Here is a 12,116-nt window from a genome sequence, read left to right as displayed (position 1 = left end):
ATCTCATAATTTCGCCTTTATTATCTCAAAATGTCGACTTTTTATCCCGTAATTGCGATATTTTTTTTCAGTGGCGGAAATATTTTTTTAATATATTTTTTAATTATTTTATATATTCCATATATAAAAGTGTATAATGTACATTGATTTAAGAAATTGCTCCCCTGATTGTGTTGGAAAAGTCTATTAACATTCTGTATTGCATTTTGTATAATGCTAACAGACTTACTAAGACAAATAATAATAATAATTAAATATACTAAATAATAAATAAATATACACAGGACACTGATAAATAGCCTGTGTTAAATGGTTACTTAGAGATTCTGCTTCTGACTCTTTCACACGACCAAATAACGTTGAAAATCAGGCTTCATAACACTATAAACATTTAATTTTAATATTTTCTTTAATGAAGCAGCCAAATCCCAACACTTAAAATTATAAATCAACTCTAAAAGTCAAAAGACCGACCTTGTCTTTGCAGGTTCAGCATCTCTAACTAACAAATACATGAAACACACACATAAAACGACTTTAGTTGGTATTCAGTTTCTTTAAAGGCAGTTGGCAAGTGAAAGCATCTTGCTGCAATTGAACAAGACAATTTAAAGTGTTCTTATGGGGGAAAAGCTTTTACTTCGTGCAGTTTTCACACACTGCTGCACTTTCCGATTAAGGCACGTATTTCAAGTGAAGATGGCATCACTACAGTTTTTAAGCTTAATTCATAAATGATGCACTAACATAAGAGTATTACTTGGTGGAGATACAGTATTCCTAGTAACGTGGAAAAGCTGTTGTATTCAGTGAAAGGTCCCACTAAAGACATCGTGTGGTCTTACTATATTTGATGGAAATCATTATTACAAAAAGTTGAACTCAATAATGTCAACATTTCTATGGATATACTGTACAATATAATAGACAAGGTAAGACTAAAGTTAGCCTATGTAGCTAACCTATTCTCAAGCCATTAAGAGAGTTCAGTAATTATATATGTATATATATTTAAGTCATTTAAAATGCCTTATTTTAAAAGCAAATTAGAATACTTCCTAAATGTTGCATTTGCATAATCAAAATCTCTGCTAGTGGCATTTAAGAGGCGCTATAGTTGGTAAAACGCCATGAACTATATTGCGGAAATGTCTTTTTTTTTGTCCATTTACATGTTTATTAATTTATTATTGCTGCAGAACTGTTGTCAAATTGCAATGTATATATCATATTGCACAATGTCCATTTAAGAAATAAAACACTTGATTATCTAACAAATTAAACCAATTAATTGCTTGTTATTTAGTGAAATTGTTTAATTTTTTCTTGTAAATTTATTATTGCTCTTTAACCAAGCAAAAATACGTTTTTCCCCAATTAATGGACCAAAATTCCACTAGAGTTATCGATTGCTAGAATATTTGATATCCTAGCTGAAACCACCTTGGGTTCTGCAGCAGGACAATGATTCAAAACACACCAGCAGGTCCACCTCTGAATTGCTGAAGAAAAACAAAATGAAGACATGGAGTGGCCTGGTAAAGGTCTTGATCTGAATCCTATTGAGGTGCTGTGGCATGACCTTAAAAATGTGCTTTTGGGAATGCATGATGCTATTATAATGAGAGAAAACGGTTCCATAATTTGCATTTAAAATATTTTTTCTGCATTACAAAGTAAAAAAAAAAGCTCTTTTGGAATGACGAGCCTTGTGGTGATGTTGCTAATATTGACATCAATCTTGTTGAAGGTGGATTTGAATGAGGTAGTGCGGTGACAGGACAGGGACTGCCACTGTGTTTTGTTGTTGTTAAAGCACAGACTGTTATGGATGGACCTTCTCAGAAAAGCAGAGGGTTGTCCAACACAGCCACTCCTGCATTTACGCCACCATCTGAGTGTTCTGAACTCTTGGTCCTGAGCAGATGGCCGACACAGTCATTCATCACCATGTTTTGACCCTGCCTGTATGGACATAAGGAGTCATTTTTGTAGTCTTTTTCTTTGAACGGAGAACGTTTCTACCGCTTACCTCACATAGACTCCATAGAAGCCCAATTCACTGAGACAGTTGCTGATTTTGAGGGGGGCGTTTCTTCTTAGCAGGTAGTTCTGTATAGGTCTAGGCTGGATCTTGTCCATTAGAATGTAGGCCATTCTCTCAGAACTGTCCTTCACTCTGGCCAGCACCTCGCAGATCTCTTCTCCATAAATGTTGTTCCCTTGAAAAGGGGGAGGAGCAGAAGCAAAACAGTGAGGTTTTTTTTGTGATGCCACAGAAGAAGGGAACCAGAGATATAATTCATTCATTTTCTACCGCTTTTTCCTCACAAGGGTCGCGGGGGTGCTGGAGCCTATCCCAGCTGTCTTCAGACGAGAGGCGGGGTACACCCTGGACTGGTCGACAATCACAGGGCACATATAGACAAACAACCATTCACACTCACATTCATACCCATGGACAATTTGGAGTCGCCAATTAACCTAGCATGTTTTTGGAATGTGGGAGGAAACCGGAGTACCCGGAGAAAACCTGCGGGGGAGAACATGCAAACTCCAGACAGAGATGGCCGAGGGTGGAATTGAACCCTGGACTCCTAGCTGTGAAGTCTGCACGCTAACCACTCGACCGCCGCGCCGCCCACAGAACCAGAGATAGCAAATAAGAAAATTGGAATGAACTACAAAACCAAAACCTTTAACACTGGAACACATTTGACCGTACCTCCTCCTTCTCTCTGAGGTTTCAGGACAAAACGTTCTGGTGTCGCCATCGCCATCTCGACCGTTTTGTCACCGTCTGATCCCTTTAACATAAGAAGTGAAAGAACTTGTCATCATTATGTAACAATGACATTAGTGTACTTCCTTGAACATTCCATAGCTGTGGAGTCAAGCTTCCTTGGAAATTCGTTTGCAGCATGAACAATAAAAATCAGCAACTAACCTCGCCTGCACGTCTTTGGAATGTGGGAGGAAAGCGGAAACCCCTGCAAAATATGATTACTCACCATGTCGAGAGTGTAGAGGCCTGCGAAGGTAGCCCTGAGTTGCTCCACCACTTGGGGCTGATCGGGGAAGAACCGTTCCAGAACTCCGGGTTTGGCAAGCACCTGTTGGACCTTCTTTGTTCCAGCCAGGTGGGTGCTGATATCCGGACACTTGACGGCCAGGGAACGCTCCATCATCAGGCGAGCCTCCCAAGTCTACCCATGAGAAAAAGAAGAAGATGGTAAACGACAAGTGGGTCAGTAAACAGGACGTAGTAATATTACAGTCATCCCATCGCTACATCACGTCCTCGCTCTTTATTAATTAATTTATGGTTTACGCTGTACATTATGTTGTTCATATTTGGTGTCATCTATTTACTCTCCATATTATTATTATTATTAATCTTCTTTTGTCTCTGGTATTATACTGGGGCCAGGCAAAGACATTTCGTTGGCAATTTCACTGCTGTGTTTTTGTGCAATGACAATAAAGGAAGTCTATCTATCTATAAATGATTGCTTTTTTTGTGGTTTGTAGTTTTTTTGTACTTTAATTTAATAAAATTGTACGCCTTTATTCATTTATTATCAACTCCCATACGACAAATTTGCAAAGTGGGGTTCGGCAGTAGTTGGGAAGTCTTTGGGAACGCTTGGGAGTGTGTCCAATCACAGCGGAGTGGGCGTGCCTGGAAGCAGGCCAGGGGTGGAATCCATCAAAAAATCCAAGGAAACTAGCGGGGCCAGGTGCAGATTCTGGAAAATCTAGAAAGCTTTCTGCATGGGTTATTGTGTGTAGCTGCTCTATTGGAGTCCACAACTCAATACAAATGGCCAAAAAAATGAGCATAATAAATATTGCGACAACTATGCCTTGGTTTACATACAGGTGCAGATTCTGGAAAATCTAGAAAGCTTTCTGCGCTGGTTATTGTGTGTAGCTGCTCTATAGGAGTCCACAACTCAATACAAAGGGCCAAAATAGAGCATAATAAATATTGCTACAACTATGCCTTGGTTTACATACAGGTGCAGATTCTGGAAAATCTAGAAAGCTTTCTGCATTGGTTATTGTGTGTAGCTGCTCTATAGGAGTCCACAACTCAATACAAAGGGCTAAAAAATGAACATAATAAATATTGCTACAACTATGCCTTGGTTTACATACGGCCAAACATGCCCAAACAAAGCATCTACGTGCTGGTGACTCTTTTAGAATTGTGTGTGCTGTTCCACAGTAATTGACTACCTGTTCAGATGTGTAGTTTTGAGGCATGTATCCATGCCTGAAGTACACCACTGCCACCTCCTGACCATCACTGAAAACAAGGTATTTCAGATATTTGCATTAAAAAAACAGCAGTCAACACCCTTCATTGTCAGACGAGACTTACACAAACAATCTCTTCTTCTCATCAAGTTTTCCAGATTTGGAGACCTCTTCAAAACGTTTCCTTATAGTGGTTATATTCCTATAAGGCATCAAAAGCAGTAAGATTTGAATCAAAAGAAAGATGCTTGGTGTCTATTCTCATGTAAAAGTTACCTTTTCCATAATTCGTTCTCGATAAATCGTTGATCCAGAATGTTCCGCTGCGTCGCCTCCACCAAGAACATGACAACTGCTCTGCAATGAAAACAGATGCTGCAATCAAGTATGGTCTACAAACACATGGAAGCGTTCAGCACTGAGCTTCATAATAATATTAAAGTGTAACTTTTGAGACAAATATTAAATCAAACTAAACAAATGTATATATTACAGCAGTTAATTGGCAATGAGGTGACATTTAATAAAGTTTAAGGGTGTTTACCGATCTGATCCATAGAGCTCCCAGGCCTTAGCGATACCATGAGCCAGACCCACCGCAGGCTTGTTGTCTAAGACACGTTGGCTCTCCTCTAGTCGTCCAGCCACCTTCAGGATGTGTCTTTGTAGCAGAAAAAAAAACATGTGGATTTATATATCCACAGTCCATCTAGTGATGTACAAACAAAAACATGTGGGCTAATACTTTACACATCGGTTGTCTATTCCTAGCTGTTCATATGTTCTTGTTTCCCAGTCAATACTATTTGACTTATTGCCGTCTTTGGGATGGCTGTGTCTTCCAGCACAAGAATCCAAGAATCCAGTCCCCAGGTAAAAAAATGCTCACAGCAAGCAGAATCTTGTTGAGTCTTGAGTCTGAAACCCAGTAGTCCGACTGTCCCGTTGTCAACGCTGCTTGAGGCGTTGTGAGTGAAACAGACGTGGCCAGATAAATATCGTTTTTCACATTAGCTGCGACAATAATATCACTGTAGCTTGGTTAACATACGGTTTAATTTTGCCATTATTTTGAAGGCTTTTTTTTCCAGGTGAGGTAATGCTTGAAGTGTTGAAAAAAAATCATTTGATTTGATTTGTTGACTGAACTAAGTTATGCCGAGGTCCCATGAGTGAAAAGGAATGAATGTTATGTTATGTCATACCGGTGCACATCAGGCGTGTGTGAGGCAAGGCCCCCGAAACTGGCAGAGATTGTGTTGATCTCAATCTGTTTCAGAGACATGGAGCCATCCTCCCTCTGGTCCAGCATGTAGTCAGATCGATTCAGACCCAACACGATCGACTGAAGAAAAAGAGAGAGAGAGACACTAGTGAAGAGACGGCATTTGAGTACCAGTACTTCATTTGAGGGGGTGTCTGTATTGTATTATATTATCGATATCTTGAAATGTGTTCTTCATCCGCCATGTATAACATGTCCAAATAACTCCATTTTAGTTTCATCAGTCCACAGCACGTGCTTTAGCATACCTCAAGCGACTGTTTGTGGCATGGGAGAATCCATTCTTGGTACTGTTATCAGCTACTGTTAACACACACACACACACAAGTGTACTCTTTTACCTGCGACCTTCCTTCCTGAAGGATCTGTTGGTGGACCTTGAACAGCCTTGCGGTGAAATCATCCACAGCAATGGTACTAAAACATATTGTATATTAATAATCATATTATACATATATTATACATTTGAAAAAAACCTTAACACCAGTTGAAAAATTTGCATTTTTTGACGGGGGGCCAGGCTATATATTTTACACATATAATTCTAACAGTCCAACTGGAATTATTGTATCTGTAAAAGTGTCATGCAACCTGCTATATGTTCTTGTGTCCCTTTTTTCAGGAGCACTTTGCACTTTGGCGGGTCGGATGTGGCCCCCGGGTCATGGTTTGCCCACCACTGGTTTAAGACCATCACTCAAAACATTATAAAAAAAACTCTCCAAACCAGAACAATGTAGTAGCTCCACCGTTTGAGTTTCCATAAATGCACACAAAAGGGAAATAAATCTCATTGAGGTCCAAATGTGCAAAAATGCATATTCTAGCAATTTTTCAAGAGATGTTAAGATTTTGATTAGGTCTGTATAGTATTTGAAAAATAAGTGTCAACTAGGATTTGGGGGTTATTTTTTATATACTGGTATAGATTCTTCCAATGATAAGAAAAAGACCAGTATAAATGATAGGTTCAAATAACAGGTTAAAATGGCAATAAACGCTGCCATGATATGCCTTTAGGTTTGTATGCTATGATACAAGACTGAATTTAAATTTTATATCATTTTATATCGTCATATCATGATACTTCCCAAAAATATCCTGATATATATACTAAAGTCCATATTGCCCAATCCTAATTTCAACATTGCAGCACACCAGGCCAGAGCATCTTGTAGGAAGTCAGAATCCTGGCTGATCTTATCCACCAGTGTGTTGTAGTGAATTTGCACCGCCTTGGCTTGGAGGAAAACAGCTTTGGGCACCGGCGTGGGGAAGAGGGTGAAGGGAGCATACGTCACCAACTAGAATACAAAGTGGAATGCTTTAGAAGGTTATATTCTAATACATGACCCAACTACTTTTAAAAAGGCAGTTCTACTTTATAATTGTTGCATTAGGTCCTGCAAAGTGTCATTTATATATATGTTTTCAAGTTGTTAAAATGAAGGGAAATTCTCACCTCTGATGAATTGGGGGATTCTTTAACCCTCATGAGGACACCGTGCACAAGCGCTGCATCTTTAGCCACTTCCACCAATTCATTAATGAAAGCTGTGTTCATCAGTAAGTCCTTTGGTATCCCCTGGGCCATTCTAATACATTTCAAATATATTTAAAAAGATAAGAAATTAATGGAAAATTCAAATGCTAGTAAATATACTGTAAATTCCTGTGCTTAAGCCACACCCAACTAAATTCCATGTCATTTTCCTCCACTTATCCAGGTCTGGGTTGCCTGAGCAGCATTCTCAGTATTCCCTTGCAGATTTTTTTTCTCATTTACTTAACTAAATGACTAGTGGTGTGATTGGCTTAAGTTTTTAACCTTGATTTTTTATAGTTGTCTCTTTTTATTGTATCTTTAATGCTTTATAAACGCAGTGCTAACTAGTAATAGAACATGCACTGTGTATAATGGATGCTACTTAATCTGGTTGAAACTTTATTGACTCAATGAATTGATCTTTTGTGACATATTTAGCTGAAGTGTTAATTATTCCAAACTTGTATTGAATCCTGATGCATGTTTTCTGGCTTCATGGGGTGAGTTGACCAAGCTGTCATAGCTGGACTGGGAGCCAGATAAACACGGAAGCCGGTTGAACCAAAACACCTTAGCAAAATGTGTGCCGATTTGGCCGACAAAACACAAGAAAAATCTAATTGTTATAGTGATACAAAGCACAATATACAAAGTATTGTAATCATCAATCAGCTCCCAAATAAAGTTTTACTGTTAAGTAAAGAAAAACTGCATTTGTCACGACTCTATAAATTAGCCAACATGCTAACCGTTTAACACGACCGTTTAAGCATGCGCGTGTACATTCTTCCTAGCGTATGTCATTTCGTATAGTTGAAGCTTTTTTAAAACTACAATTTATTTATTACAGTTTGTGTGTGACAAACGATTAGGACATTACCTTTTAGGAGAGAGTACGACGTGATGTGTTGCTGTGAGACTAGACAATGAATGTTTATATAATACATGCCGATCCAAATTTCTGGGCGACCAAGCCAAAGACAACTACTCAGTGAGATTGCGTGTTTAACCGAAAATGCATATAATAGAGCTGTCGTACCTAATAGCGCGATAAGTCCACCATATTGGTAAGCAGGCAAGCTGGGCGGGGCTAGACACACAGCAGTTTACAATGTAGTCTCCTATTGAGAAACATACAACCGTGGACACTAGTGTACTGTGTATGAAATGAAGTTGCAAGTATATCACTTGCAAGTGTATAACTTTTTTGTGACACATACCTGTCTTTGTTTTTAGGAAACTTGGAAAATGACAAATTTGGCATTGTATCCGCATACAGCTGACTAACATGGCGGCCAAGCCCGTTCTTGGTGTACTACGGAAGTAATATTGAGCTATACTGTCTGTTTATCGAATGTCAGCAGTTTCTATTTCTTGCTATTGGCTCAGAGGGACTCATGTGATTTATTCAGCCAATCATCGCCCGCTCTAAATCCCTTATGTTACTGGGCGCAGCTCATTCACCATTGGTTTTCCTTTTTTAAATGTCAAAATGTAACATGCTAACACACCCCTTACACCGCTAGTAAATATTTTTAAAATTAATTCTGGTTTAACACTCATAATATATTTGTATTACTTATTTTACCTAAAACCTAAGAGATTAACATTATTTTTTACTTTTTTTTGTTGAGCCTTCAATCAAATTCAACACTAATCAAAAATACGAAAACTTTTAAAAATAATATAACCACAGTCCAATTTGTTGTATTTACTGTTAAGAATATTATTAGGTATTAGGCATATTCCCACATATTTCCGTTTAGTTTTCTTTGTTTACTTTTGAAATTAATTCTAAAGACAGTTTCCATGAAAATATACAAGCTTATTTTTTATGTATTTATTTTAATTTGTTTAAATATACAGTTCTAACGATGAAATGGCCGATTCCACTCCACACCACCAGAGGGAACTAAAGCCTTGCTAAACACTTCCTGGGTTTTTTTTTAGTCTTTGCACAACTTGAATTCAACCAAGCATGGCTAAGGTGATAACAGACGGGGCGTATGGATGCAATGAAAGACGTCTCAGTGCTTGTACATGGCAAAAGGAGCACTAAACCGTAGTCAAGTGGGTCGTATTATGTTACATTATTACTTGTGTACTTTTTTGTAGATGGCGAATGGACAGCTGTCAAGGGCCGAGGCGTTGGCGTGCTCAGGTTGCAGACACGCGTGTCATGTGATGCTCTACGCTGACACCAAAAGTCAGCTTTTTGGGAGAATTCCCATCAGGCATATTATACTGGTGAGGGAAAACACATGTAATGTATGGCTATGCATGAGTGCTGAACATATTAGCAATAATGCACTACAGGTGCATGCCTTTAAGGTGTGTGTGTGTGTGTGTCCTGTCCTGTCACAACCCACAGATGCAGATGCGCTTTGACGGTCTGCTGGGTTTCCCTGGCGGGTAAGTGTCTTCCAGTGCTGATTTTGTTTTATTCCATCATGTGCTGAAGAGTCCTTTTTTTCCACCCTTCCTCCAGAACACAAACACACACACACATACACAACCCCTGTCAAATGATATAAACCTTGACGGCACAGAGTAAGCATTCACACGTTGCCACCACAAACACGCTGCAAAGATAAACTCTGCCTGGCATGCTCTACAAGGTGTGTCATGTCACATTAAAATATAAATCCTGTTATGGTCACAGGCAGACTCTTTCATTAGCATTCAGCCAAATGTGATTTGCGGTGATGCCTTCAAGAATTCATTCATTCATTCATTTTCTACCGCTTTTCCTCACGAGGGTTTTCTACCGCGCGGGTGCTGGAGCCTATCCCAGCTGTCTTCGGGCAAGAGGCGGGTTACACCCTGGACTGGTCGCCAGCCAATCACAGGGCACATATAGACAAACAACCATTCACACTCACATTCATACCTATGGACAATTTGCTAGTAATTAACCTAGCATGTTTTTGGAATTGGAGTACCCGTAGTAAACCCACACAAGCACGGGGAGAACATGCAAACTCCACACAGAGATGGCCGAGGGTGGGAATTGAACCCTGGTCTCCTAGCTGTGAGGTCTGCATGCTAACCACTCGTCCACCGTGCCGCCGCCTTCAAGAATTTTCACTCTTTCAATCTCACTCTTTTGGAGGATAAGTAAAAAAAAAACAATTATATTAAACACATCAATCTGCTTTCCATTTAGATTTAAACACATGGCAGCTCATACTGATATATTATAACCTTTAACCCTTTTCGTTTCTCACTCCTTATTCAGTTTTGTAAACCAATCACAAGAAAGCCTGGAGGCCGGGCTTTGCAGGGAATTAGAGGAGGAGGTGGGTGTAGCTATCGCCATATCAGAAGACGATCATATGGATGCTCGGCATGCCCCCGGTACCTCCCCCTCGTCACCACGTCTCATCACTCACTTCTACGTGAAGAAGCTGGAGGAGGAGCAGATAAGGGAGGTGGAGAAAGCGTCTGCAGCCACGGCAACAGATCACGGGCAAGAGGTACTATATGTGTGTGTGACTAATTGCAGCTAATCTTATGTTGCTGTATTACCTATTACGTTTTCTCAAGGTTCTGGGCATGGTCCGGGTTCCGCTATACACCACAAAGGGCGGGGGAGGCCTCTCATTATTTCTGTCGCACGCATTCATTGGGAATGCTCGTTTCCAGCTGGTGGACACTTTGCTGCGTCTCAACCTCGTCGCCCCTGAGGACCTACGCAAAGCCCTCAAGCACTCGTTGAAGATACACGCGTGCAGTGCTGCGGACCTGCAGGCGATGCTCGCACTGACGGAGGCCGAGAGGGACCAGTCTTAAATCATGGTTACTCAAGACGGGTGTAGAAATGTAAAACGATAAAATACATTTTCCTGTGAAAGTACATGAATGAGGTTGTTTTAATTAATGAGGTTGTTATTTATTTATTTATAAACAGGAAGTTGAACTAGCTGGTCCCAATTTTTGCAGCTACAATGTTAAAGTAATGCAGTTCCACCTGTCAGTGGAACGGTGTCCCCCAAGGGTGTGTTCTCTCCCCACTGCTCTTCACCCTCTTTACTAATGACTGCACCTCAGGGGACTCTTCTCTGAAACTCCTAAAGGTTGCAGACGACACGACGGTTATCAGTCTCATCCGGGATGGCGAGGAGTCTACATAACTAAATGGTTCTCCAGTGTGGTCAGAACACTTTGGAACCCATTCAAGACTGTGAAGACCACTCACATCCCCAGACATAAGCTCTTAAAACTACTCCCCTCGGGTAAGTCCTAAAGGATGTGTCAAAAAAAAATCCCTTGAATGTACATAAATTCTGTTTATTTTTTAATGTAAATACAGTTTTTTTTGTATAAATGCAGTTGATGTCCCAGAATTATTATATTTTGCCACAAAGACTCAAAAACATGTTTGTCTTGTGCTGGAAGACACAGCCATCTCAATGAGAGCGGACATTGTAAGTAAAACATAAACTCCTGGGCTTGTATGTGAAATGAAGGCGCTAGGGAAGAAGTTTTGTTTTAAATAGAATTATTAAGTAATTAGATTAGTGGCGTCATTAGGCCTATTTTAGGGGGGCTTCATATATTTTTTGATGAAAAAAAATTTTTTTACAAAAAAAATCTGACAAATTTCATATAATAGGGCAAAAGCAGGCTAATAAGCAAGCCAATAAGCAGGCTAATATTAGCCTACTACTAGTATACTACTATGCTATACTACTAGTATATACTAGTAGTAGTAATAGTAATAATAGTAGTAGTAATAATCAGAAGAAAAATAATGATAGTAATAATAATAAGCTAACTAATAATATAATAATGATTATTATATAATTGATGACTGACAGAATGGTTGCAGAGCTTGAGCAGCGTTTTTGCAGTGTAGATTGTGTGGAATTTAATGGTGGCTTCAGCCCTCCTAAAATGTTCTTATAAGCCCAATAATTTGATATTTCTTATAGATTTTTTTTAAAAATATTTTATTGATTTTTTTGCCAAAAAAATCTCTGACAAATTTCATATAATAGGGCAAAAGCAGGCTAATAAGCA

At 39.3% G+C, this 12,116-nt stretch overlaps 2 protein-coding genes across 3 annotated transcripts; one reads left to right on the top strand and one right to left on the bottom strand.

The window, feature by feature from the left end:
* Positions 1–382: 382 nt before the first annotated feature.
* On the bottom strand, positions 383–8,133 carry gss (glutathione synthetase). The gene is made up of 13 exons (XM_058084340.1): positions 7,975–8,133; positions 7,011–7,143; positions 6,707–6,852; positions 5,890–5,965; positions 5,469–5,608; positions 4,808–4,924; positions 4,540–4,620; positions 4,388–4,465; positions 4,243–4,312; positions 3,012–3,206; positions 2,726–2,807; positions 2,033–2,222; positions 383–1,965 (listed from the first exon to the last, which is right to left on the bottom strand). Exons 2-13 carry the CDS (start codon positions 7,140–7,142, stop codon positions 1,842–1,844), a joined length of 1,431 nt encoding a protein of 476 aa, XP_057940323.1. The 5' UTR covers position 7,143; positions 7,975–8,133; the 3' UTR covers positions 383–1,841.
* An 858-nt stretch (positions 8,134–8,991) lies between these two features.
* On the top strand, positions 8,992–11,666 carry zgc:103759 (U8 snoRNA-decapping enzyme). Of its 2 annotated transcripts, none has more exons than XM_058084808.1 (5): positions 8,992–9,081; positions 9,210–9,341; positions 9,466–9,506; positions 10,333–10,570; positions 10,641–11,662. In XM_058084808.1, the coding sequence occupies exons 1-5, from the start codon at positions 9,073–9,075 to the stop codon at positions 10,884–10,886; spliced, it is 666 nt and encodes a 221-aa protein (XP_057940791.1). In that variant the 5' UTR covers positions 8,992–9,072; the 3' UTR covers positions 10,887–11,662. The 2 variants fall into 2 exon arrangements, with proteins under 2 accessions (XP_057940791.1, XP_057940790.1); XM_058084807.1 differs by having other exon boundaries at positions 9,056–9,130; positions 10,641–11,666.
* Positions 11,667–12,116: the final 450 nt, after the last annotated feature.

Source organism: Doryrhamphus excisus, chromosome 10 (assembly GCF_030265055.1).
Source record: "Doryrhamphus excisus isolate RoL2022-K1 chromosome 10, RoL_Dexc_1.0, whole genome shotgun sequence".
NCBI lineage: Eukaryota > Metazoa > Chordata > Actinopteri > Syngnathiformes > Syngnathidae > Doryrhamphus > Doryrhamphus excisus.
This window is presented reverse-complemented; position numbering and strand designations above follow the sequence as displayed.